Source organism: Paralichthys olivaceus, chromosome 6, assembly GCF_024713975.1.
Source record: "Paralichthys olivaceus isolate ysfri-2021 chromosome 6, ASM2471397v2, whole genome shotgun sequence".
Taxonomy (NCBI): Eukaryota; Metazoa; Chordata; class Actinopteri; order Pleuronectiformes; family Paralichthyidae; genus Paralichthys; species Paralichthys olivaceus.
The window spans coordinates 2,986,636-3,014,527 of record NC_091098.1 but is presented as its reverse complement, the minus strand read 5'-3'; the positions used below and the strand labels follow the sequence as shown (position 1 = coordinate 3,014,527).

General features: G+C 41.4%; 1 protein-coding gene across 3 annotated transcripts in view; it reads right to left on the bottom strand.

Moving 5' to 3' along the window:
- Positions 1-11,810: 11,810 nt before the first annotated feature.
- The window catches only part of plch2a (phospholipase C, eta 2a), a 191,929-nt gene continuing 175,847 nt past the window's right edge, over positions 11,811-27,892 (bottom strand). For 2 of the 3 annotated variants that reach the window (XM_069527293.1, XM_069527292.1), the window contains 5 exons: positions 26,929-27,013; positions 25,017-25,163; positions 23,309-23,388; positions 19,058-19,442; positions 11,811-14,589 (listed from right to left, as the gene is read on the bottom strand). In XM_069527293.1, coding sequence (XP_069383394.1) covers positions 12,959-14,589; positions 19,058-19,442; positions 23,309-23,388; positions 25,017-25,163; positions 26,929-27,013 — 2,328 coding nt within the window. In that variant the 3' untranslated portion in view covers positions 11,811-12,958. Of the gene's footprint in view, positions 14,590-19,057; positions 19,443-21,716; positions 21,795-23,308; positions 23,389-25,016; positions 25,164-26,928; positions 27,014-27,892 lie in introns of all 3 variants that reach the window. The other variant, XM_069527294.1, reaches the window with a different exon arrangement.

The window sequence follows — 27,892 nt, the reverse complement described above, 5'->3', positions numbered from 1 at the left end:
CAGCACTTTCTGCTGGACCTTTAGCTTCGCCCAGTCTCTTCCCCAGTGTGTTCCACGAGGCAGCTCTGCTGCTGCCTTTTCAAGCATGAGGATCAATCAGCTAACAGCTCTCACCTGTGCTGACTGATCCTCTGTGGTGCAGGTGACGGTGCTCTCCCAGCCCCTTCACCTCCACAGTTGTGCTTTTGGGCATTCAATAAATGTGGCTATCAGAGAAATATTAAATATTAATATTAAAAATATTAATATTAAACAATAATTGGATTGATAAAAGATAAATAGGGGCACCACCCTTCAAAGGAAGGGAAAAGATTATTGAATAAGTCTCATGAAATTACTGACTACAAATTTGGAACTCTGATTAATAATTAAATAAATAACTATAATCAGAATTACCAAATGTGCATGTCTATGAGCCCTTTTTGTGTGGGATTGTGTTTCAGGGTTAAAAAAAAGTGCATCTAAAAAAACGAGTGTAAAAAGAATTTACCCTTGAGGGATCAATAAAGTATCTCTTCTCTTTCTTGACAGTATAGAGGTTGGCAAAATTCACACTTATGCAACATTTATTATAAAAAAATAAAAGTATAAACACACAAACTAACAAAAAAGTGTAACTACCATATACAGATGTGTGTGTGTGACTGAGATTCAAAATAGCAGCTGGCCACTATGAAGACAAAAGGCCCCCCGGAGTGGTGAGACCATGTGGCTGAGATCACATGTATGTGTTAAGTTTGTGGAGGTGAGTGTGTGAGGTGTTGGTGCCAGGTTAAAGAAAGTAGTAAAATGCATGCAAAGAAAATGAAAAGCCTAACAGAACGAACAATAACTTTCAAATAACAAATTACCAAATATCACAACAACACAAGTCAAACTTCTAACCCGTCCATGAAAAAGGGGGAAAGATCCTTTTTGGATGTGCTGTTTGAAGTCCAGTGAAGTGGTCTTGTTGGTTTGTGGCTCCTGTTGATCATCTGCTGGTAAGACCTTGTGTCGTGGCCAGTTGTGCTGAAGTTCTTAGGCAGGCTCTCGTGTCACTGCCTTTGGAAGGTTTTAGCAGTCTGCTCCAGGCAGGCCTGCTTGAAGTTGAGGAGCTTGTGTAGGGAGGAAGTCTCCCTGGCTGGGAGAGCAGGGCCAGAACCTACTCCTCCAGGAGCGGTCAGCAGGGGAAGAGGCAGAAGAGAGAAGAGAGCCAGGAGAAGGGAAACTCGTTTTATATTGGCCTTGTGACATCATGGGTCATGGGGCACACAGTGACCAATAGTGGTTGAGAGTTGTCTTCAGGAGCAGTTTTACCACCTATGTGTGAAGATGAAGCACCCTGGGAGACTGAGTTCTGGAAGCTCTCCTTTGTCTCCAGAGCAAAGGAGACATGCAGTCAGGCTTTTGCCTACACATGTAGGCCCAACTATGGTTCACCGATACCAGGTCCCAACAACTCAGAACCCCTAACTCTCCTTCATCCTCTCTTCTGTTGCTCTGACCTTCTCCCTTTATCCTTTTAAGCTGCTCCTCACTTTCAATGGGACATTGTTGAAGCCTGCAGTCATATATATACATATACATATATTCAATTCAATTTTATTTGTATAGTGCCAAATCATAATATACATTATCTCAAGGCACTTTATATAAAAGGTCAAGACCTTAAAATCGTATTAATATAGAGAAACCCAACAGTTCCCACAATGAGCAGCACTTTGGTGACTGTGGAGGAAAAACTCCCTCATTAACAGAGAGAAACCTCTAGAAGAACCAGGCTCAATGTGGGCGGTCATCTGCTTCGACCGGTTGGGGTGAGCAAAGAAAAAGGGGGGAGGAGAGGAGAGATGGGTGGAAAAGAGGGGAGAGAAGAGAGCGTGATAGTGGGGAGGGGGAAGTAGGGGAGCGATAAAAGACCGGGAACACTTGAGCACCATCAGGTATTAGATCTGACTAGTTAAAAAGTAAACAACAGTGTAAAGACATTTAATTATTATTGATAACAGACACAATTCATATCATAATGAATTACTGAGGTATTGTAATTAATAATAGTAATAATGGTAAAGTTGTTGTCCTGAGGTTCCGGGGTCAGAGATATCTGAAATGAGAGAGAGAAAGAGAGAGAGAGACTATGGGAGTACAAAGTGAACAAGTCATTGACATGTATTAAAATAAATAAATGAATGAATATGGGGGGGCAGAGAGACAGAGAGAAGTGGAGAGGTCCTCAGTGCATGATGGGAGTTCCCCCAGCAGTCTAGACCTATAGCAGCATAACTAAGTGATGGTTCAGGACTCACCTGATCCAGAACTAACTATAGGCTTTATCAAAGAGCAACGTTTTAAGTTTAACTTTAAATGCAGAGATGGTGTCTGCCTCCTGAACCCAGAGTGGGAGCTGGTTCCACAGGAGAGGAGCCTGGTAGCTGAATGCTCTACCTCCTGTTCTACTCTTACAGACTCTTGGAACCACAGAGAGCCTGTGTTTTGTGAACGAAGTGATCTATTTGGATAATACGGTGTTATGAACTCTTTTATATATGAATGGGCTTGATTGTTAAGGGCTTTAAATGTGAGGAGCAGGATTTTGAAAACTATTTTGAAATTTACAGGGAGCCAATGTAGAGAAGCTAAGACAGGAGTAATTTGATCTCTCCTTAGAGCTCCTGTCAGCACTCGTGCTGTGGCATTTTGGAACAACTGGAGACTTTACAGTCTTCCTGGGGCATTACTGATTACAGTCATCTAGTCTAGAGGTAACGAACGCGTGGACTAGTTTTTTGAAGCATCCTTCTGAGACAGGATGTTTCTGATTTTGTTAATATTGCGCAGGTGGAAGAAAGCTGTCCTGTTAGAAGTTTTGGGTCATCCAGGCCTCGATGTTCTTGAGACATTCCTGAAGTTGAACTAAGTGATTAGATTCATCATGCTTCAGATAGATGTACAGCTGGGTGTCATCTGCGTAACAATGGTAGTGTATGTGGTGCTTTCTCACGATGTTGCCTAAGGGGAGCATATATAAGGTGAAGAATATCGGTCCAAGGACAGAACCTTGTGGAACTCCATGACTAACTTGCATGTGCATGGAGGGGTCATTGTTGACATTAGCAGATTGAAATCTATCTGATAAATATGATTTAAACCAGTCTAGTGCAGTTCCTCTGATCCCTATATGTTGTTCTAGTCTCTATAACAGGATCTTATGATCTATGGTGTCAAATGCTGCACTAAGATCCAACAGGACGAGTACAGAGACAAGTCCATCATCTGATGCCTTAAAAAGGTCTTTCAATAGTGCTGTCTCTGTGCTGTGATGGATTCTAAATCCTGACCGGAATTTGTTCAACAAACCGTTACTAACTAAGTAATCACACAGTTTGCTTATAGTCTGCGTCTTCCCTTTGTCCTGTGCCAGTGTGTCTTGTCCTTTTTCGAGTCTCACCAGCCTTAAGTCAAAGAACCATAGTTATAGTCGGTTGCCTCGTAAAGAGTGTTTTGTTGCCGTTTGCCTTTAAGTTTTCAAAGCTTCTTTTGCTTGTGTAGTTTAGTTATTGTTAGATCTTGTCCCTCTTCGGAGGAGAGTTTTGTTTATCTTTATATTAGAAGTATTTTCCCTCGTGGTAGGAGTTTTATTTTAGTTCATAGCGTGTCCCACTTCGAAGGAGTTTTTTGTTCATAGTTATATAAGAAGTATTGTCCCTCATTGTAGGAGTTTTGATTTTTTGTTAATGTTTATAGTGAATTCCCTCGCAGGAGGTGATTTGATTTAGTAACTAATTTTCATAGCCTTTTTCCCCCCTTTAGATCTGACCTTAGTTAAGTGTTGTTTCTTTTTCTTTCCCTTGTCCCTTCACGGAAGGTAGGATATTTGAGTTGTACGTTTTGTAATCATCCCATCTTTATCGAGGCGCCCTCTGTTTTTTCAGTCTTTGTTTTTTTGTGAAAATAAACACAACAGCTGCATCAGCTGTTTTTTCCCTAACTCTGCATCCAGATCCTTCCTCCGAGTCGTGTGCTTGACACTCTTTCCCCATTTATCTTCACTCACCCCAACCGGTCGAGGCAGATGGCCGCCCACATTGAGTCTGGTTCTGCCAGAGGTTTCTCCCAGTTAAAGAGGGAGTTTTTCAGCTCCACAGTCGCCAAAGGGCTTGCTCATTGTGGGAACTGTTGGGTTATTATGGCAGCTTCTGACTCTGCAACCTATGAGAGTAGGTATTTAGTTCAATTTAGTTTAAAAACAAATGAATACATAAAGAGAATAAAAAAGGCACTGAGGTAATGACATCTGATCTACTGAGTGGGCCACATGGCTTTCACAGCACTGCCATAAAAGCCAGTAGCCAGTCAGATTTACTTTTAGCCTTTCTCAACGCTATTCAGATTAATAGGCTGGAATACTTGATTACACCAAGGTACAATTTAAGTTATTATTTTCATTACAACAACCTGTTCTGTGGCTCAAAAAATTTGACTGAATTACTTTTTTTAAATTTAAATGTATTCTTCTTCTAGCCATGGATTTTATAATTTTTCCTGTGAAGCACTTTGTAGCTTTGTTTAGATAAGTGCGATACAAATGCAGTTATTATTATTATTATTATTATTATATTCTCCCCTGCTTTGTAGCATTAAATTGATTCATTTTCAGATCCTCTGTCAGTTGTTTAGAGGATCTTGTTTTTGTGTGTCACATAATTTATCAGGCTCTGTAAATTAATTTTTGGAAGTCTCTATGCCAATCTAACAAGTGCAGCAAAAACAAATTCACTAAACAAATCCTTGCATTTTCACTCATGAGGACGTACACACCAGCCAATTAAAAAAAGGATTTCTATGATGTCACTGCTGTCCACATTCACATTAAATAGATTATATTTGATCATCAATTGTATTGTTTCAAGTCGTGGTGTCATTTCTTCAAACTAAAATAAACTGAGCTGCCAACAGTCAACCCTCAGAAGACAATGCATTTCCAAGCAGAGGTTGAATCCTTGCCGAAGGTGGATGAAATGAATTTCGCATCACTTCCTAAAGGCATCTCCAAACAGGACAGAAGTGAGAGAGAGGAGATTCAGTTGAATAATTATTTAATAATAATTAATAATAGTTTAATAATAATAACATTTATTTTATGGATTTTACTCTATTTTATTTTTCACTTGAACACAGAGTTAAAAAGGCAACATTTTGTGGCTGGCATGTATATATGTAATGTATATGTAAAGTACAAGGTGACATATTGCATTTCTTTGTGACACTGTATATTCACAGAATCACTTCCTGTTTATCAATTTGCCCTCAAAGCTTAATGTTTTTGTTTTGATGCAGTTTGATGTTTGAATTTCAAAAAGCTGTGAAATATGGCCTGAAGGTTGTGTCAATGGCTTAACAGACCTGAAATAGCCGCAGTGTTATGTATGTAAAAATAACATCATTCAAACCTATTCAAAGCCACACACGTGAACAGTAAATAAGCATATTCTGTTTCATCTCATGTAAATATTGAATATAAAATCTTTATGCAGATAAACCAGGTAGGATGAATGAAAACGTAACACTACATCCTAGACTGTTAATAAAAAGCTGTGCACACTACGTCCAACACGCAAACGATAAAAAGGCCTGGAGTTTTTCTGTTTCACTACTATTAACATTTGCATTATTCTATGTAACATGTTTACAAACCAAGGTAACAGTTATTTGGGGTATTTTTTCGACAAGGGATTAGTTAGAGATATTGCAGGGAGAAATGGAACAGTCAGGAGCAACCCTAGTGAGCTGTTAGATGAAGAGGTGCAGTCAACAGGCCACACATCTCAGTTTTCTCAGCCAGGCAACCAATTCTTTTCTCTTTGTGCTACTATTAACAACTTGTCAACTTCAACAGGAAATCAGATCACAGTTGCGCACATAATGATGTAAGAGGCCAATTATGGACAGATGTCTTTATTACAAACATCTAGGATCTTTTGTTCTATCAATATTCCATCCTTTGAGTTTGATGCAAAGGACACCATTCTCTGGGGCTTTGATTTTGATGTAAAGGCATTCTTCTTTTGTGCCTTCAATGTGCTTTGATGTTAGGGTTTACAAAGCATTATTTTCCCCATAGTAGGTGTAATGCCTCACATTGTTTTATCATTAATATTTACTAAGAGACATTTCAGTGAAGAGGATCGAGTAGAAATCTCAGCATGAATTGGAATAAAGTGACCGAAAGCAATGGACCGCTTCTAACGTTCAATCAATCAATGTATGATATTAATTTCCCACCACTACAAAGAGAGATCTATAAACCAGACAGAAGTGGAATTGGGGAGAATAATAAGCCAACTACATCTAAAAAGAAGGAGAAGAACATAATAGAAAAAGTTGTATATGGAATTCCCGTCTTAAGACCTGAAGTGAGAAGGAAAGTGCAGTCTCCCCGAAAGAAAAAAAAGGGACATGTATATCACCGTTCATTTCCAGCATGTCAGGAAACAAAGGCAACAAACATGCCTGTCCTGAGGGTGGACTCAGCAGAGATGAATAAGGACGAGATTGTCCTGAGGAAAGAGACAACAAAGACAATTGAAGACCAGACTGTCCTGACGAAAGAGACAATTGAAGACCAGACTGTCCTGACGAAAGAGACAATTGAAGACCAGACTGTCCTGGGGATGGAGGAAGAAGCAAAAGAGTTTCAGCCTCCATCTCCACAGGCAGAGGCATGGACTTCTCAGTCCACAGGAACTCAGTTTGCTGGGACAGCTGATGTTTCTTCACACACAGAAGCATGTGCATTTGAAGTGAAAAGGAAAGTGCAGTCTCCCCCAAAGAAAAAAAAGGAAGTTGTATATTGCCTTCCATTTCCAGCATGTCAGGAAACAAAGGCAACAAACATTCCTGTCCTGAGGGTGGACTCAGCAGAGATGAATAAGGACGAGATTGTCCTGAGTATAAAGTCAGAAGAGATATATGAAGAAAAGATTATCCCGAGGACAGAGTCAGCAGAGTCAATTGAAGACCAGACTATCCTGAGGAAAGAGACAACAGAGACAAATGAAGACCAGACTGTCCTGAGGAAAGAGACAATTGAAGACAGGACTGTCCTGGGGATGGAGGAAGAGGCAAAAGTGTTTCAGCCTCCATCTCCACAGGCAGAGGCATGGACTTCTCAGTCCACAGGAACACAGTTTGCTGGGACAGCTGATGTTTCTGCACACACAGAGGCATCTGCATTTGTGTCTGCATCTGTCCCTGAGTTTGAATCTGGCAGTGGGGTTGATTTGACTACACATGCCTACTCTGAACTCTTAAATCAGCTCCTGCATGAGAAGCACATGAAAAGGACTGCTCAGGTACAGGAAAATGAAGACCTCGTCAGAAAGGCAAAGGATATAGAGCAAGAAATTGTATATATTTATGCCACTAAAGTGGGTCTAGGGAAGGAAGTTTCACGACTGAGGTTGCTTCAGTCAAGTGGAAACCAAAAGGTCAGCGACCTTGAGAGAGCTGTCCAAACTGAAAGAGAGAAAACAATGGAGGAAGAGACATGCCTCGCCAGAGAGATTGAGGAAACATCCAAAATCCAAACCTCCCTGGTTCAAGCCCATGACCAACTGGAAAAGTCAAGATGCCTTTGGGAGCATGAGAAGTCCCAAATCTTGGCTACACATAGTCAGGAAACCTCCAGGCTCAAGGCAGCTCTGCTACAGGAACAGGAAGGAGGAAGGAAGGAAAGACTCCAGTGGCAGTCGGAAATGTCCACACTTCAGGTGGCTCTCAACACCACTAAGCAAGCTCTGGAGGCAATGGAGGAGAAGGTGATAGAGAGCAAATCAAAGAAGCCATCTTTGCTGAAACGATTTTTCCAGCTCTTTAAAAGAACCAGGAAAACAAACACTTGCACTTAATCACTGTTGTGACTATGTACTCATTAAACGTGGCACCATTAAATGGTGTTGTGGCAGTCGACCATGCCACGGGGTACCCACCACGACAGCCAGAGACGAACCAGTCCAACCATTGGGTGCTCAGCAACATCTTTTTATTTAATACAAAGAGAACTGACAGAACACTTAACTTAAAGGGTCCAGCACTTTCTGCTGGACCTTTAGCTTCGCCCAGTCTCTTCCCCAGTGTGTTCCACGAGGCAGCTCTGCTGCTGCCTTTTCAAGCATGAGGATCAATCAGCTAACAGCTCTCACCTGTGCTGACTGATCCTCTGTGGTGCAGGTGACGGTGCTCTCCCAGCCCCTTCACCTCCACAGTTGTGCTTTTGGGCATTCAATAAATGTGCCTATCAGAGAAATATTAAATATTAATATTAAAAATATTAATATTAAACAATAATTGGATTGATAAAAGATAAATAGGGGCACCACCCTTCAAAGGAAGGGAAAAGATTATTGAATAAGTCTCATGAAATTACTGACTACAAATTTGGAACTCTGATTAATAATTAAATAAATAACTATAATCAGAATTACCAAATGTGCATGTCTATGAGCCCTTTTTGTGTGGGATTGTGTTTCAGGGTTAAAAAAAAGTGCATCTAAAAAAACGAGTGTAAAAAGAATTTACCCTTGAGGGATCAATAAAGTATCTCTTCTCTTTCTTGACAGTATAGAGGTTGGCAAAATTCACACTTATGCAACATTTATTATGAAAAAATAAAAGTATAAACACACAAACTAACAAAAAAGTGTAACTACCATATACAGATGTGTGTGTGTGTGTGTGTGTGTGTGTGTGTGTGTGACTGAGATTCAAAATAGCAGCTGGCCACTATGAAGACAAAAGGCCCCCCGGAGTGGTGAGACCATGTGGCTGAGATCACATGTATGTGTTAAGTTTGTGGAGGTGAGTGTGTGAGGTGTTGGTGCCAGGTTAAAGAAAGTAGTAAAATGCATGCAAAGAAAATGAAAAGCCTAACAGAACGAACAATAACTTTCAAATAACAAATTACCAAATATCACAACAACACAAGTCAAACTTCTAACCCGTCCATGAAAAAGGGGGAAAGATCCTTTTTGGATGTGCTGTTTGAAGTCCAGTGAAGTGGTCTTGTTGGTTTGTGGCTCCTGTTGATCATCTGCTGGTAAGACCTTGTGTCGTGGCCAGTTGTGCTGAAGTTCTTAGGCAGGCTCTCGTGTCACTGCCTTTGGAAGGTTTTAGCAGTCTGCTCCAGGCAGGCCTGCTTGAAGTTGAGGAGCTTGTGTAGGGAGGAAGTCTCCCTGGCTGGGAGAGCAGGGCCAGAACCTACTCCTCCAGGAGCGGTCAGCAGGGGAAGAGGCAGAAGAGAGAAGAGAGCCAGGAGAGGGGAAACTCGTTTTATATTGGCCTTGTGACCTCATGGGTCATGGGGCACACAGTGACCAATAGTGGTTGAGAGTTGTCTTCAGGAGCAGTTTTACCACCTATGTGTGAAGATGAAGCACCCTGGGAGACTGAGTTCTGGAAGCTCTCCTTTGTCTCCAGAGCAAAGGAGACATGCAGTCAGGCTTTTGCCTACACATGTAGGCCCAACTATGGTTCACCGATAACAGGTCCCAACAACTCAGAACCCCTAACTCTCCTTCATCCTCTCTCCTGTTGCTCTGACCTTCTCCCTTTATCCTTTTAAGCTGCTCCTCACTTTCAATGGGACATTGTTGAAGCCTGCAGTCTTATATATATATACATATAATCAATTCAATTTTAATTGTATAGCGCCAAATCATAATATACATTATCTCAAGGCACTTTATATAGAAGGTCAAGACCTTAAAATCGTATTAATATAGAGAAACCCAACAGTTCCCACAATGAGCAGCACTTTGGTGACTGTGGAGGAAAAACTCCCTCATTAACAGAGAGAAACCTCTAGAAGAACCAGGCTCAATGTGGGCGGTCATCTGCCTCGACCGGTTGGGGTGAGCAAAGAAAAAGGGGGGAGGAGAGGAGAGATGGGTGGAAAAGAGGGGAGAGAAGAGAGCGTGATAGTGGGGAGGGGGAAGTAGGGGAGCGATAAAAGACCGGGAACACTTGAGCACCATCAGGTATTAGATCTGACTAGTTGAAATGTAAACAACAGTGTAAAGACATTTAATTATTATTGATAACAGACACAATTCATATCATAATGAATTACTGAGATATTGTTATTAATAATAGTAATAATGGTAAAGTTGTTGTCCTGAGGTTCCGGGGTCAGAGAGAAGTGGAGAGGTCCTCAGTGCATGATGGGAGTTCCCCCAGCAGTCTAGACCTATAGCAGCATAACTAAGTGATGGTTCAGGACTCACCTGATCCAGAACTAACTATAGGCTTTATCAAAGAGGAACGTTTTAAGTTTAACTTTAAATGCAGAGATGGTGTCTGCCTCCTGAACCCAGAGTGGGAGCTGGTTCCACAGGAGAGGAGCCTGGTAGCTGAATGCTCTACCTCCTGTTCTACTCTTACAGACTCTTGGAACCACGGAGAGCCTGTGTTTTGTGAACGAAGTGATCTGTTTGGATAATATGGTGTTATGAACTCTTTTATATATGAGGGGGCTTGATTGTTAAGGGCTTTAAATGTGAGGAGCAGGATTTTGAAATCTATTCTGAATTCTGGGAGCCAATGTAGAGAAGTTAAGACAGGAGTAATATGATCTCTGCTGCTAGTTCCTGTCAGCACTCGTGCTGCTGCATTTTGGACCAACTGGAGACTTTTTATAGATTTCCTGGAGCATCCTGATAATAAAGAATTACAGTAATCTAGTCTAGAGGTAACGAATGCGTGGACTAGTTTTTCAGCATCCTTCTGAGACAGGATGTTTCTAATGTTCTTAATATTGCGCATGTGGAAGAAAGCTGTCCTAGAGACTTGTTTTATGTGTGGGTACCATCCAAGGTGACTATCTGTTCAGACAGTGATTCTCTAAGATGTTTAGGGCCGATTACAATGACCTCAGCTTTGTCTGAATTTCGAAGTAAGAAGTTTTGGGTCATCCAGGCCTTGATGTTCTTTTGTGTTTGTGTGCTGGCTGAAGTGCAGTCTGTGGCCCTAAAACGAGCATGTCGCGCTTCACAAAGTCTGACAGAGCTGAGGAAGAGGCCTGGCAGAGTCTGACAGCTCGCCAGAGGTGGCTGACAGCTTTGGAAACCAGACTTGACAGTGGACAAACCTTTGAGTGAAAAATCAGTGTCCATGGAGGGGCTGCACAGATTCTCAGATATGATATGGTTTTCAAACCCAAAGCACTTTTAAGTTTAGGTCAAATTCAGCCAGTCATAATTGTCCACATTAAAATGTGTATTTCAATATTGACCAGTATCCCAGAGGTTGTCAAAGTAAATGGATAATAACAGGTTTTCTTTTGCGTCAGCAAAGGTAGAGAATCTATCCATTTCCTGCATACAGTCAGGGTCTAAATACATTTTATTATCATCAGCGTCACATTTGTGGGTGAAAGAAAGTCTGGGTAATAGATTTGTAGCCTAAACAAAATCTGAACATGTTTGGCAAGTGATACTAAAAAGATGTTTTTCTCTCCTGTGATGACTGGTTGGGCTTGTAGTCTCTTGTGCAGCCTCAAGTCTTTGTTCTGGAACATTCTCCCTTCCCACAGGGGGTCTGCGGGTTTTTGCCAGGGAGGGTGAGAGAGGTGAGGTCTGGTAAACACAGAACCAAGCAAAGTCCATAATTAGAGCAGCATCAGACGCTGCCAAAACCAAGGACAAAGGCTTTATATGTCAGCTTGTATGAGGCTCAATTTAACTGGTCTGTTAATGACTTGTCTTTGTCTCTGAACAGAGGCAGCTGTTGATAGTTTAAGAGTAAATGAAACAAATGAGCTGTGAAACTTTCGATAATATTCATTTGAGATTTATTTGGGTCTTAATTACACAATTGTTTGAATTAAATATTATCCCTAAAATTTTGCACAAAGAACTGTCATGGCAGTGCAAACAATACAGCAGGTCGACAAATAAACATGCTTTATACAGATCGTTTCCATCTTGTTTTAGTGCTACATGATGAGAACAGAGGGTTTTGGACATGATGTTCTTGTGACCACCATCATACCATCAAAACAAAGGAGTTTGGAATATTACCAAATCTTTAAAAAAAATGTTGTAAAATAAAGCACGGCCTTAAGATAAATGTTACAGTGCATAAAAGACATGCAGTCAACTAAAAAGGCTAAACTGTGTCTACCACTGCTTTAAAGCACAGGAGCTCAGTGCTGTGACATGCCACAGTTCAGAAAAGTTAGCAAAATATTGGCAGCTGAGTCAATTCACAATGTAACTACTACACAAAGAATACTTAAAATTAAGACCTTATGTCCTGCATTGTAGGAATGATTCCTTACTAAGTCATGAGACAAGCCTCAGCTTTTAGCATTGAACTGTACATTATCTCTTAAATATGATACCATGCCATTATTTTTAAAATATTGCAAGTGGATGCATGGGCTGATAACAAACTCTCTGACATCAACTATTAATCTTTAGCTTATAGTATTTCATACCATTCGAGTAAATCAAAAAAGGATCATTTAAAATTGTCTCCTCTGATAATGATCTGTTGGTACGGGATACTCATGTAAAAAAAAATCTCAAACATGACAGTATATCGCAGTAAACATAAACAGCCACACAAAAACCTCTGGTAGTTTTTCACTTAATACATTCTGACAATTATCTAACATTTGGTGCAAACAGATGACAGAGCTGCAGTAGTTGCTTTAAATGAACCCCCCACTATCTTCAAGACAGTGAATTTGCACAGGTTAAAAAAAGAAGATGCACAAAGTCAAGGTGAGGGATTGATGGGTCACTTATATAGGGGATTCCATTTTTCTGTGAGATGCTGAAATGATCTGCATTAACCAGTTTTCTGCAAGATACGCAACTTAAAAAAAAAAAAAAAGATATTAAAATGAGAAAAACTGGACTGTATTCCAAACAAGTTTCTAACGGGGTCTCTCACTCAGTTCCAAGTCAGCCAGTTCTTAGAGTTTGAGCATAAAAAAGACTTCACTGTGTTCGGGGTCTGGGGAGGACTCGGGCTGTCTTGAAGAGGGCGACCCTAGGGGTGTCAGTTGACTCAGCAGGTCCAGGCTGGTGCAGGGACTGCGGGCCACACAACACGCCCCTTCTGGGTTTCCCCGCTCCTCAATGGGGCTAGCACTACTTCCACTGCCAATGTTACCAGCAAAGCTAAAACTTGCACTTCGGCCCTGGACCAGGCCCTGGAGCCTCTGCCTTTCCTGGGCCTTCTTGGCCCTGTTTGCAATGTACCGCACTCTGCTTTGGCTCCTTGAGGAGGTCCTTCGCACCAAGGTCTCATCCACAGTCTCCTCGTGTGACTCTCTAGGCCTGTTTTCTGAGGCAAAGTCACTTGCAGTCAGTGGCTCCACATCAGTCAATTTCCGTAGTTGCTCTGTCAGGTTGTTGGATGGACGAGACTTCTGTGGGCTGCCCTTGCGCATCTGGTCCCTGGTTGGCCTAACAATAAAGCTGCGGCTGATGCTGCGGTACTTGCTTTCAAAGTTACAGGAAATGTCGTCAGAGGTCAGATCCCCAAGGCTTTTGGACATGGAAGCTGTAGCTGTTGGGGTTGTAGTTGCAGAGGAAGACCTGTTGGCTGATGACTGCTTGAGCCCTTCCATGTATAGCCGACTCCAGGTGTGCCTCCTTTGAGTCAGTCTGCTTGGTGAGTCCATACAAGCCTCCTGTGGGGGCTGCAGGGGTCGGGGATTAAGCTCATCTACGGAGCTGTGACTTTGCTGAAGATTGGGGTTTGACTTGCTCTTGCTGACTCGCAGGGTATCATAGGAGAGTAATGCTGAATGACGGCAGTTGACCCAGGGTGGGCTGCAGGTGCTACTGGCTGTGGGCAGGCTGGTGAGGCTTTTCCTGGCCAGGTTAGGCAGGGACAGGTCAATGACTGTGTCGCTGGAAGAAATGCTAGAGGAGGAGGACATGCTGTCTCGGTGGCTGCTAGGTTCCAGCTTTCTCCAAAGGCGGTCATTCATGGTAGCATCAGTGCAGACCTCTGGTATGGCTGACTGGGCTTGTCCAGCTGCAGCTACAACCACCCGAACATGACCCTCGCTTTTTGTTCTTCTTACAGGTGTGTGTGATGGCAGACTATTAAAAAGGGCTCTCCTGGCCTGGGCTTTCTGAGGTGCTGGGACTGCAGGGGTTCCATTGAACACTGCGGCAGCAGGAGCCTTTGCTCTGTGGTCAGACATGAATTCTGCCCTATCATCTGTCTTCTCTGTTACAGTTTCTTGGTTGAGTGAATAATTACTTCTGTTGGTCTGGGTGTCTTGACTGCACTGGGTCAGGACAGTATTCTCAGCAGGCTTTGTCATAGAGAGTGACAGGGTTCTGGAAAGGGTAGGAAACGTTGCGTTGTCACTCATCTTGATGGGGCTGTCCATCAGCCCATTTGAAGCTACAGCCAATGGGGAGTCTGCATTTATTGCCTTGGATGCTGAGTGCAGTAGTCTGGATGAAGCATAATGTGATACAAGCCTCTCTTTTGGAGAACAGTTGGATTGTGTGTTCCTGGGGTCTTCAGAGTTCAGCACAGGAAATGGAAGCGGGGGAGCTGGTCTCTGCACTGTAGGACAGACTGTGGAGAGAAAAACAACAAAAAACTCCATCAATGACCTTTGTATGTATGTGCTTGAAATCCAGGAATGAACTAATCTGATGGTTTGGTATCAGCCCTGATACTGACCTAAATAATATCTGCAAAACGTGAACAATTCACCTAGTTACTATTTTTCTTTGAGCAAATTTAAATGCTTGAAGTTGAACTGCATTGTAGCTGTTGTTGATGTGCTTCGCTATCGATGATAGTGGAAGTCCTATTACTTCTAAATCAGGTGTATACAGCACTAACTTTTAGGGGTCAATAACAGTCAAAATGTAACAGGTTGGTATTTAATTTAAGAATGAACATTCACTTTGTTAAACAAAAAGCAAGAGAAAATACCAAAAATGTGAACTCAGGACAAAATGTATGGTATGGGAACACATACACACTTGGTCATATACAGTATATTACTGTATATTTTATTATTGGTCAATGGCAAAAAATAAAGGTGCACAATGGATCAAAGGTGTTGCAGGATATTTTAAACTGAGAAAGATCTGCTGCAATAAAGTAAATAAATATACCTCATTCTTTCATTTATTCATTAAGGCATTACACATCTGTGTGGTGCATATGTGAAATGCGTTGCTTAATTTACCTTTGGCAAATTAGAATCAGTTCTACAGAGAGAACCTTGGAGAATTTAAAGTTGGAGTTGTACTTATGGAGCCACTTCTAATTCCAAAACTTGACAAAGTAAACTTGAGGTTCAATTGTTTTCCTTCACCCAAGCTTTTAACTGCATGCCATGGCCAGTTGTGCTCTGTTTTCAAGTTCACTACATCTGCTGACCGAGGCCTCAGAAAATAATCACAAACTACAATTTGTGTCTTATAATAACGTTGAACCAAGAGGAAGATATAAAGCTTCTGCTCATGTCCAACACTTTCAAGAAGTCCGTGATTACAAAGGATGAGCCACCAAACATTAAATCTAAACTGTTTGACTTTATGTTTATCGTCCATTTACTTTTGAACCCTTGTCATTTGGGCACCATGTAAGCTTTTCTATTTCGAGACACTTTTGATGGATTATCTCCTCATGGTCAACTAGCTGTCTGTACCGTGTGTTGTAAATAGGAAACGTCTCAGATTGAACCACACAACACTATTCCAGCCAATCGACCAGCTTTTGTGGTCTTGGACGTTGTTTTCCGATGGGCTCTTTATTTTAATCCACCATTAGAAGTCCTAGATCTAAAACTCATCAAATTAAAGCTGAGACTTAGCATTTTAAAATAGTGTCCATTATTCAAATTAAAAACGAATGTGTCGAGCCTGAGAAGAAAAAAAAGTGGAACTTTTGAAATACTTACTGACTGGATTGTAAGGCATAAGTTGTAATAAATCAAATAAATGCCTGAATACATTGAACACTGAAAAGTGATTCTGTGCAAACTTCAGTTGAATGAATGGCGTTTTCCAGTGAGAGTCTCTGTCTGGACATGCACCCCTAGTGACCTCATCTGAAAACAAAGCTTGCACAGTGCTCCCATTACTACCCATTGATATCTTTTTCAGTTTGTGCATTTCAAAAATATGTGAAAATAAAGCAAAAAATGGATTTCAAAACCAAAACAACCCCAAGAGGTGTGACGAAGCAGGCTGGTGAGACAGAGAGAGTGATGGGTGAAGTGAAGGTTGTATTTAAAGGCTGCATGCAATCAGCAGTTTACCTGGCTCTGGTCATCCCCTCAATTCTGCACTAGGAACAGAGAGAGCGTGCAAAAGGGACAGAGAGGAAAAAGGGTTTAGCAAAACTGGAAAGAAGAGAGGGGAAAATGGAGGCACAGAAACAGTTCACAGGACAGAGAAAGCATCTTAACAAGAGATGTTATCGCAGATCAATCCATCAATAACCAAACAGCTTTTGTTTTGCACTGGAAAGAAAGAGGAGGTAAAGCTGTGGAGAGAAACTCATCACGAGTTGATAAAAAGTGTAGCATTAGTCGGCGACATGATTAACACTTGAAAGCCAACATCTGCCATTGTCAGAAGGCCATAAATCTAACTCCTTAGGAGTGGGCTTGTATAAACCAGCTGGTGTTTAGCAGGAACTGAACTCCCCTGAAATATGTTACGTGACAGAGGACGAGGGGGTTTCAGCTGGACGCACCCATGACATCAGTAACTCGTGACTTCCAGAGCTAAGGCAGTTGTAGTAGGACAAACAATGTGCCTTTCTAAGATTCAACCTGATGGTAAACCCCTACACTTGTAGATATAACTGATTTGTAATGGTGGATTAGACTGCATTATGTTGAAAGGTTTTAGTTTTGCTTCTGTCAACATACTTTAAAAAGAGACTATATATGTAAATGATATTTGAGTAGAACACAGATTACAAGTGTTCGAACCTGTGTTACAGTAACAAGCTGATAAGGACATCAGTTATAAACAGTTTGAAGCAGCAATACAAACTGAACTTTTTCTGTTCAAATGAAATCATTTTGATTTTCTCCTCATTTCAAATTATTAAAGAAAAACAAATTGTTCGATACATTTTAATTGCTCCCCTTAAAGTTTTTGATGCCCCCTAAATCTTTCATCTTTCATGTACTCCTCGGTTAAAAATTTAAAATGTCAAGCTTTGATTAGTAATTCGATGCTATAAAGACTGGCTGGGACGTCATGATAGACGGGTGAGACTGACTAGCAATTAGTCAGGTGCATGTATCAGCAGGAGCTTGATACTGGTGCTCCATGTTAAGATCACTACTGTGCAGACTCTGGCTCCAACTAATGTTACCAACACAAGATGGCAGCACCTGTAGGTCAGGTAAATTAGGTTATATATGTGCATTTGTGCAGCCAGTACTCAAGTATTCAGCTCTGTAGTGACACACATACTTACTCCACCAGGTCCACAATGATTAAAATCAATAAGGAGTTTATAGAGAGCCATGATGATTAAAATCATAATTATCTTAACAACCATCAACGTTCCATGTGGACCTCACACCTTTGAATATACAAACACAAGCTAAGATCTGGCTTGAATAAATGTGTTATTCTAAATCAAAACAGCATGTACAAAAATGTTTGGAACACTGTTGCATCATGAGGAGGGGCAGTCAGCTGCAGCCTGATGAACAGGACTAAAAGGGAGGGACATATGAGGGGGTGTGCTTTGAGCTAAAGTCACTAGATCGAACAGCTCCATTCATTTTAATCTGTAACTTACCACTTTTCTCATCTGCCAAGCAGGTGGGTAGTATCAGGGGAAGTATTTTAAGGCAAAAAAGGGGCAAAATTGGAATTAATCAGCCAAAATATAATTCAGTGAAAATTGAAGAATCAACTCTAAATTGTAAAAAAGTGCAACGGGATTTATAGTTGTCTTTAAACTATCAGGAACACATGGGATATCAAGGTGTGTCTTACCTACAGCTACACAGCAGAGGTTTGGAACAGGTTTCTAACATCATAATATACAGAACATTTATGCTCTCGGTACGTATGGAGGCTAACCGAAGGTCTACATTGCACTATAGAGTCTACAGTATGTAAAAGGTCCACTACAGCCACTACACTGGAGCTACTGGGTTATTACCAAGACTGCCTCAGAGACATCTTACCAGCAAAGAACATGGGGGACTTATGGCGCAACTCTTCCATTTTCAGAGCAAAAAGGGCATTCATCTCACGCTGCAGGGTGCCTACAGCCCTCTTGCGGCCGTCGAGAACCGAACACGAAGGAAGCATCGGAGGCGACTCCAAGCTGCTCTGACTGTGCAAGCTGTCACAGCTGCTACTGTCACTGAGCAAGAGAGCTTCATTTGCAGGAAATGGGATGAGCATTGAGCGACAAACCGCGCCATAGCTGGGGGGTGTTGCCTGCTGCCAACGGAGATTGGTCCTGCAGTCTGGTGTGAGGCTTGGCGCGGGTGTTACAGTGTTGGCAGGGTGTCTACGGGGAACACTGCAGGACCGGGTGTTCCTCTGTGATGAGAGAGGCTGAGTACGGATGTGCTGAGTACCCAGAGTCTGCCTGGCTTTGGACTTGGGAAAGGGGACAGGTTGGAGGAGAGCCTGGGGCAAGTATTGAAACTGGGGATCCATGCAGGACTTGAGTGTGGGAGATAACTGCTGTAACTCTGGCTGAGCAGCTAGGGTCTGGGGATTGGCTACAGGCTCTGGCTTAACCTGTCTCTTGATTGAAGAAGAGCAATTACTTCTCTCCTGTCTCTCCCCTGCAGCCATTTTGGATTCGCATCTCTGCCTTTCCTCGACCTGACCCTTTCTTTCAGCCTCTGGACTCTCCTTGGAGCCTATAACGCATGTGATGCAGTTGGACGACACCCCCACCCGGCCTGAGCTGTTAAGTGCAACACGCGCAAACACCCCTGGCTTCATGTCCGGTGAGTCATGAAGGCGGAGCCGACTGGCTCGTTTCAGAGGCTCACTCATGGGTCGTCGCCTTGCAAAAGGTGGGCGCTTACCTTTACCCTCCTCAGGGTGAAAAGCCCCATTGGTGTCAGGATGGTCCCTGGGCGCCTTGGTGGCTTGGTGAGATGCCAGTGAATCCCCAGTCTGGTGTTGTGGTGGTGTGGGCTGGTGAGAGGCGGCAGCCGAGGCCTTGTCCCGGTCTTCAGACTCTCGATCCTCACTAGCGCCCTCTGAGCTGTAGTCTTTGGTGTCGATGGTGATCTCTGGGTAGCCCTTCTTGATTTTGGGCTGGCCTTTGGTGGGTGCACTGGCAGTGCGGCGCAGGAGGTGGGCACCAAACGGGTGCTTACGGCTGTGCTGTGCAACAGCATGGCTGTCCAGGGAAGCTTGCTTTGGGTTTCTGTGAAACAGCCCTTTTATGCCGGTGGCTGCTCTGGCCTGACAAAAACAAAATGAAATATTATTGTCAAACAAACAAGAAAGTTTACATTAAATCACAGAGAGGTCGTGCAAGAAAACATTTGTTTTAATGCAGGTGGCACTGGTCCACGCTGCATTATTTCAAAAGCACATGGATAGTACAGTGAGCATGCTTATAAAAAGGAATCAATATACTCTGTAAAACTATTTTGAATGATCACTAACAGTTTTTAATATGATCATTCAGATGCAATCCATGCTGACTAGCTTTGAATTCCACTAAGATTCAAAGTGTTAGGCTGTTACATTTTGAGCACCACACATCTGTCTAAATATAATAAATAAATATTAGTAGACAAACACTTTCTTGAAACTACCAGTCAAACTTAAACACACAGTGCACCTCAAGCCGTGTTTACCTCTACAACTAAATAGGGTGATGTGAAACTACTGTGTGCTGGGATTCAGTAGTGGGACCACAAAGACACTGTGGATGCATCTGAAAAATACAATACTGCAGTCATGTGTTAGCAGCTGATACATAGACTGCTACTATGTTCATGTAGGCCACCTTATTTTTTCTATATACAAATTAAACTAATCTAATACACTGAACAATTAAAAACACTCATGAAAGTGCATTTATCACAGGGTGAAAATTCTGATTCGTAAAATAATTATATTGTGTACAATCAATCAAAAGATCTAAGTGAAAATACTCAGAAGCAAAACCTGCCTTCAGGTTATTTTCCTGTTTTCTTTACTTGAGATAACACATAATTTAAAATTTTGTTCTGCACAACACTGGTCAGAAGCCACAATGACGGGGAGTCAAATCATACAAACAATGAAAACATGACATGTTAAAATCACTGACAGAAATGAGGAAAATGGAGCAGTAGAGGGATAAGACACAGTTATTGTGGTATATAACCCACAGTTGTTATTGTTTGGCTTATAAAAAAAGTTTGGACAATGTGAAAGAAGTAGATCCAAATAGTCTGACTACAGGTGAAAGAATTACTGAACATCTGTCAAAAGGAAAGCGACAGACAAGACAAAAAGACGAGACAATATAGAAAAGAGCTTTTGGCTGAGTGAAAAACAGGAAATGTAGACTGAGCTGCACATGATGATTAACTAGCTACCAGGAGACAAAATCTTTCCATATATATATATATATATATAAATTACAGTAACAGGATGTGATTGTAATTGTTATTATACCAATGTTCATTTAGGACTGAGATAAGTCCAGACAGTCACAGTCATCTTGGGGTTTCAGAGCTATTTCCAAGCAAATATCTATCATCCACCAATAACACATCTACAGTATTTGTAGAACTCAAGAGATTCTCCGCAGTTTGTCCGGAGGAAGTGTATGTGTGAACGCAAAGGTCAGTGAAAACAACCAGACATTCTCTGGTCCTTCCCGTAGTAAAAAGTCTGCTGAAGTCACAGCAAGGGATCCCCAGCTGGGTTGACTGTGAGTGAGTGGGGACGTTGATTACTCTACTAACACATACAAAAAGAAAAAAAAATTTAAAAAAGAAAACAAATATCTGTGTGTGAAAAAGCGATGCCACACGTACACACAGACAGAGATATCAAGAGTTTGAACTGATAAGAGCAGACGCTGGTGTGTCATCCTGCTTCTGTCTGCTGCACCAGCCCTCACCTGCATCCTGCTGAGGATTTGTAGCTGTTATGAATGCCTCTGAGCACAGAACGCCTCACTGAGTTGTACATGTGTAAAGGGAAAACTGCGGAGAAAGTCCAGACCCAACTCTGAAAATGGCCTAAGAGTGCAGTTGAAAAATTGCATCCCAGTAGGCTTTGAGAACAAGATCATTCTATGAAATACTAAAAATGTGAGTTATAAACAAAGATAGTTATTGTATACAATTACAAAAGAGAAGTGTCCTCAAAGGCAATGGAACTGTATACCACTGCAGTGCACCACACTGAAAAACCCCTGAGTTAAGAGGAAAAAGGCTCTCTGCAAAACACACCACAGAGAAGTCACTGCAGCCTGGCAGATTCCCTGACTCACATCTCTCGCTTCTCTACCCAGCCTTTTAACCGGGCAGCTTAATGACATTGGATCTACTTGGGGGTCAATGAAGATGCAGGCAGGTCAAGCCATCATAACTCATGTGAGACATGAGTTGGCCTCATATTTTTAATGCTTACAGTTAGCTGATAAAAGGGGGGTTGTGAACGGGGGTGTCACATAGGTGGCAAGAGGGTGGAGTGCGGCTCATGCAAGATGCTGACTGGGTCTCACTACACCTGAGTTTTGAGAGGCAGCTTCAGGGCTCCTAAAAATGTCTTGCCGCTAAATGGAGCATTTGGAAAAAGAGGGGTCCACTGGAATCACAAACAGACACAAGAAGAGAGTGAAAATCAGAGACAGGGAGGATGAAAGAAAGAAAATAACGGGTGGGGGGATAAGAGAGAAATCACAACAGGAGACACATGGCAACAGCTGAGAAAGAGGAAGTTCAAAGCAAGGACAATGAACAACAGAGAGGTCATTTACAACATGTCTGGAGACGCGGCGGGGTGCAGTGAAACTAAAGGGATATCAGGAGATAGTAACAACTACATTATCTATAACAGAAGACTAACACTAAATACAGGGTAATATTCATATGACCAGAAACTGCCATAGCACATGAAAGTAGATGGTTCATCTGAAATTTATGTAGAGGTGAAGTTCAGGTTATGATTATTTTCCGATAAAGCTTTAGGCCTCCGGGTGTTTTAACTGCATGAATATACTGGAGACTGCAGGCTGAAAACTACCATATAATGTGAGGCAGTAAGGTCACATAGTTGGTGCTCCTTTGCATCTTGAAGCTTTTGGATGGGGTTTAAGGTCATCCACAGTAGAGTGGGAAAACCATTTTTATGGAGCAGGCTTTGCGTTCAACAGAAAAAAATAAAATAAATATTGAGCCAAAGATGACAGGAAACTATGGTCTAAAATATCACTGTATGCTAGCTGTGTGAAAGAGCTCCTTTCACTGGATGTAAGGAGCAGAAAAAAACAGACCCAGACACGTGCGTAAGAGCAAAGGGGGAACATTTTTTTGGGCAGGTAAATCAGAAAAATAACAATATTTTCATGTAGGTCCAGCACACCATGTATGACGTCAGTGGTGCTGGGTGTTCACAATGTCTGGGGTTGTTTTTACTTTGCCTCACATAGCTTTTTTCTAAATAAGGTTAATCTATTTTCAGCCAGCAATACAGTTTGACCTTAATGTTACTGTTAATCATATCTTTTCAAAGTAAAAGGAGACACACCAATAAAGTTTTTTTAAACCCAGCATAGCTGCTATTAAAGACTTGTTGAGATCTGTGTTCTGCATAATCTTTGATCATATAGTTTCTTAAAATCTCAAACTTGTTGAAATAAAAGCTCTCTAAATATTGCAAAAACACAAATGTGTTTAAACATATAGCAGCAGGGGAAAAATGATCTTAAAGTATGGCCACCATTGCTCTGAAGATCAATTAATAGCCCTGCAGCAACAGGTGAACAAGTCACGCACACTGTACAACTGTTCTGTTGATCATTCTTCAACAATTCTGAATTATTGATATCATCATCCTTAAGTTCCCTTACATTGTTCTTGTGAGTTGTGAGATGCTGAATAAGGTGTTGTTGTTAAGTTAAAAATGTTTATTGGCTGAAATATTCTACATCTGAACATAAAATATTGATAAAATTGGACACTATCGCAAAAGTGTAACAAAAATCGAAGAGTGATTAACTTTCTGCAATAAACTCTTACACAGGGAGTCTCACAAATTGGAGCTGAGTCAATGTAACACATGTTTTATTGTTTTCAGCCGGTTTTCATTGTACTACTTACCTTACCAGTGATGTCATTCACGGCTACATGAACAAAGATTGACGCCTCCTCCATACCTTCCAAGTACACATGGCGATAACCTTCATACAGACAGGTCAGAGAAACAGGCACATTATCAGTGAGTCAAACACATGGTCCTCACTAGCATCATTATCAGATCATTTTACTGGATCACCAAATATTTAAACTATTTTGGGAGGCCATAACATAGTATATAAGTGGTATAGATCCTATCTATCAAACTCAATAACAACAATACTTTAAGTATGGTGTCCCTCAAGAATTGAAACTTGGCCCAATACCATTCTGTTTATATGCCTCTGCTGGATGGTCAAATTTGCTACTTCCAGCATTAAGTTCCACCTAAGGCTGGGCAAGAAAACAATATATATGTAGGTTTTCCTCAAAAGAAATTTAAGACAAGTCAATATAACGTTGATAGAACTCATCCCATCCATGTTTTGACAGACAACATGAACAACCAATGAGAACAGCGCCACGCTCTTCCTGCAGATTATGACGCAGGGGAATGTTTTAACTTCATTGTTGCAGAAGAAGCGACACCCCGTTTATCCAGGAACATAAAAATGAATTCAGCAGGATTTCATAAAGATCAGTTCTAAGTGTGAGCGATAGGAAAACATCGGAGGTGCAGAGTCACTTCTTGACCAGAGCAGTACCTAGATGACACTGAGCTCTCTGTTTCCAATCATTCTGATAAGGTCTACAACTAAACCTACTGTTTAGTCTTGTCTTCTAGCTGTAAAAAGCTGTATGACAAAAGAAAAAAAAAAGAGGTTGATATATGCTATCAATGTATTTGATCAGTAAAGGATTTTGTGGCATCACATCAGTGAGCCAGTTCCTGACGTGATCACAGCTTTTGGCTGCACTCTTCAACAAGAAGTAGATGGCAACCCCTTCTATAGTTGGAGATGCTACAAAAGAGTGCCGGGCAGATTTATAAAGTGTTGATCTCCTTCAGCTTCAGCTCCTAAAGGGCCCTGGCCCTCAATGAATATTTACTTTTACTTTAATCGTTCTGTTTATAAATTAGGGACATCCTGGGTTTGCTGGCCAAAGTTTCAGTTCCTTAATATTGACTATTTGCAAGTATGCCACCAATTGAGGATATGTATTAACCCATGTGGCACAGCTGCCTATGGTGCCTTTAAGTTAATGTAATCTGTGCAATGATTATCAGTTGAGTTGGCATGGGACATCTCTTGAATTTGAAAAAAGAAACACTTTATCGTCAGTGGTTTTGTGTATTTTCCAGCCTTTGACTTAGCCAGCTAGCCTCTAGTCTTCTTGCTTTCATGAAAGCTAGCCTACCCACATTCCTTCTCCAGCAGTGTAAATTCACACATTTTCCAAAATGTCAATCTATTCTGCTAATAAACTCTGCTAAAGTGATTCTAAATAACATAGTGTACCAAACAGCAATTGCCAGAATCAGTCCAAAAGACCAGAGTAGCACTGATCATTTCAAATAAATGTATTATTTCAATATTTTATGATATGAGAGAGCAGCCATGCTCATGCCTGGTTTTCAAATCTTTACCCTTCTGGCTCATTTCTTTCATGAAACTGAATTTCTGTGTAAACATGAGAAACAAAAACTAGATCAAAGCTTTTAGAGGTCACCATAGAAACATGATCTGCATGAGCAGTTCCATCTTAAAGGAGGTGCTGCATCATGTCTTACCTGGCATCATGCTGTTGAAGGCGATGGTGCGCTGGCCGATGAAGTCCTGGCCGATGGGGTCATGATCCCACACAAGGAAACGCACCAGGGCCAGCTCTGGCATGTTGACTGTAAACACCAGAGTCTCCTCCCACATCGGGTTGAACCCTTCAGGAGACCGCCCCGAGGAAGCAGGGGTGCAGGAGGACGATGGAGGGGTGGAGGGGAATGGAAACGATAGGAGAAAAAAAAGAGACAGGACAATGAAAGAATGTGAGCAAATAAAAAAAGAAGAGAAAAAGTAATAGTGATGGAGGACGGAGAGAATGGATGGTTCAGGACAAAGTTAGAGAGCGAGCTCAGCACTCATCAATTATTCAGTGTGTGTGTGTTTGTGCTGACAGAGAGGTGCTGGCTGTGCATATCTCCACTCTTGCTGAGCTAATCAATTATAGATCAGAAGGCATTGAGACAGCTCAAACAGCACATACACTAACACTAATCGTATGACAAAGGTATACTTCACCAAACCACAGATCCCCTCAAACAAACACCAGGACATCATGTGTGGCGTGGTTCACAAATCCCAGCATTAACAAGCACTCAGCAGTTGGAGAACAGAGCATCCACAGCAAACTGGTCAGCAGTAAAGATCTTATCTTGTACTATTTATCCAAGGGTTAGGGAACCAGCCTCTGAGTCGTATCTGGCCGGCAAGGCAATCTAATCGAGCTTGTGATACAATGAATGTACAGAAAAGCAACTCAGATAAGAAGAAAAAGATCAGGACAGCAATTAATATTACTTTCTGCATCAAAAGAAAAATAATTAAATAGACTAATATGTCACAGCCAGGGTGAATATAAGACACCTCCTGAGACTAGTATGCAGGTATTTTGTTGGTAAATGTTCATTATTGCTGTCAAGTTGTTCCTTTTTTTCAATTCAACAACACATTAAACTCCTGCATCAGCTTGTGAAGCTGCAGGAGTGACGCTGTGCAGGATTTTGTCTGACTGTGTGGAAATCTGATGTTTTTACATCACAGATATATGATGAAGAAAGACATTAATAACAGAGAAAGTTCAAATGTGCATCCTGTTCGCACTGCAATATACATATTCAACCCGATCAGACAGGCCACTCGTGATAGAATCCCCCACTCTAAATGCAAATAAACAACCCTGTTTGCAAAGATGAGTTGATTTTGGTCTATATTCCACAGTTTCACAGAATAACTTAACAACAGGAGGAAGGCAATGTTTCACTGCCCTCTGGTTCAAAACTTCACCATTGTTTAGCCTCTGGCAAGTGTGGTCAGAAATGTTTTGCCAACATTTATTAGGGTTTACCCAACAACTGTGATTGTTATTTTGCTGAAAAGTCGGAATAATTCAAGATATCGGCAGTTCCACTCCAGCCATTAAAGGTAACAATTCAAGATTTTAGCTGGTCAGAAATCCTTTCAACATTTAATGAAATCATAACATCATTATTGATATCCATGCTACCTGTATGACCAGTCCAATATTTATTTTAAGATCTATTTAATAATAGCTTGACTAGTACGAATTAGCCATTAAGTTGTATGATTAAATAGAATGACACAATAAAGATGTTAATCATGGATATCTCAATATAAAATATTATTACTTACCTTATAACTTACCCTAAGTTTTGTTTTCTTTCATTGTGTCTAAATTGTATTATTTATTATTCTGCTGCTTTTGAGTTTGTACTGTTACATGCAGAGAAGCAGTGGTGTGGTCCAAGCTGCATTTGAGCACACTGGGTTTAGCTTTAGATTATTGTAGACTTACATATAAAATCATATAGGAACATCACAAGTTCAAAAATGTATATATATAGTATAAGTATCAAATAGTTTGTAAAGATGGATGAACCAGAAAAATTCAACTGTTCATCTACTCACCGTTATCATCCACCACTCTGGTCTGCTCCTTGCAGCAGTCCGCTGGAAGGCCAATGATCTCCACCTCCACGAAGGGATCAATGATCTGACAGAAAGACGTTTCACAGGATTAGGTTTCAGAGCAAGTTCCAAGACGTCTAATGACCAAACAATAACTTCTTGGTTCTGGCAGTAATCTGATTGACACTGAAAGTAAAATTAGAATCATTACCTCTGCTAGGGAGGTTTGGTTTTAATAGCAGTTACACCCTCCTTTTGGCTTCAAGGCTGGTAGATACCACTGGTTTGTGTACAGTAAGTGTTCTAATCCCTTCAGTGTTTTTTTTACACAACTGTTATGTTCCTGTTAAATTCCTTTGTAAAACTACCAAGTACTGCTTTCTCTTCAGCTTGTCAGGCAGCTGGATTTATAGGGTTGGGATCCACAACGTTCTAACACGACCCTTACCTACCAGACAACAATCACAATGCAGATTTCAGGGTCTCATTTCGGTGCTTGAGTCATGTACTAAAATTGCCCAGCTTACAGGCAACATAAACATCAGCACGTGGGCCTAGTAATATTATATCTAACTGGCGGTGGCAGCATGTTTGCCCATACAGTAAGCTAGTCACTACCTCAAACTCGAGGCATCCTGACAACAAAATGCCTCAAGCTAAATGGTCAAACATGGGGCTGTGTTTCACGCACCAGGCTGTGAAGCACATGTCTGAGCAATGAAGAGTGGGGAGCCGAGAGCTGGGACCTGGCACAGGATAAGAGATACATTTGAAATCAGAGGGGATGCTTCGTGTTTGATCGCTTAGGTGGCCTCGTGCCAGTCTCATCAGCCGGCAGCGTGGGTTTGGAGCCGGAGTATTTCACTGTGTGAAGTACTGAAACCAATATTCAGTGTTCCTGTAGTTGGGTAACATTTATTTATTATAAGAATTTTGTTATGTAAAAGTGTGTAGAAATGTCCAC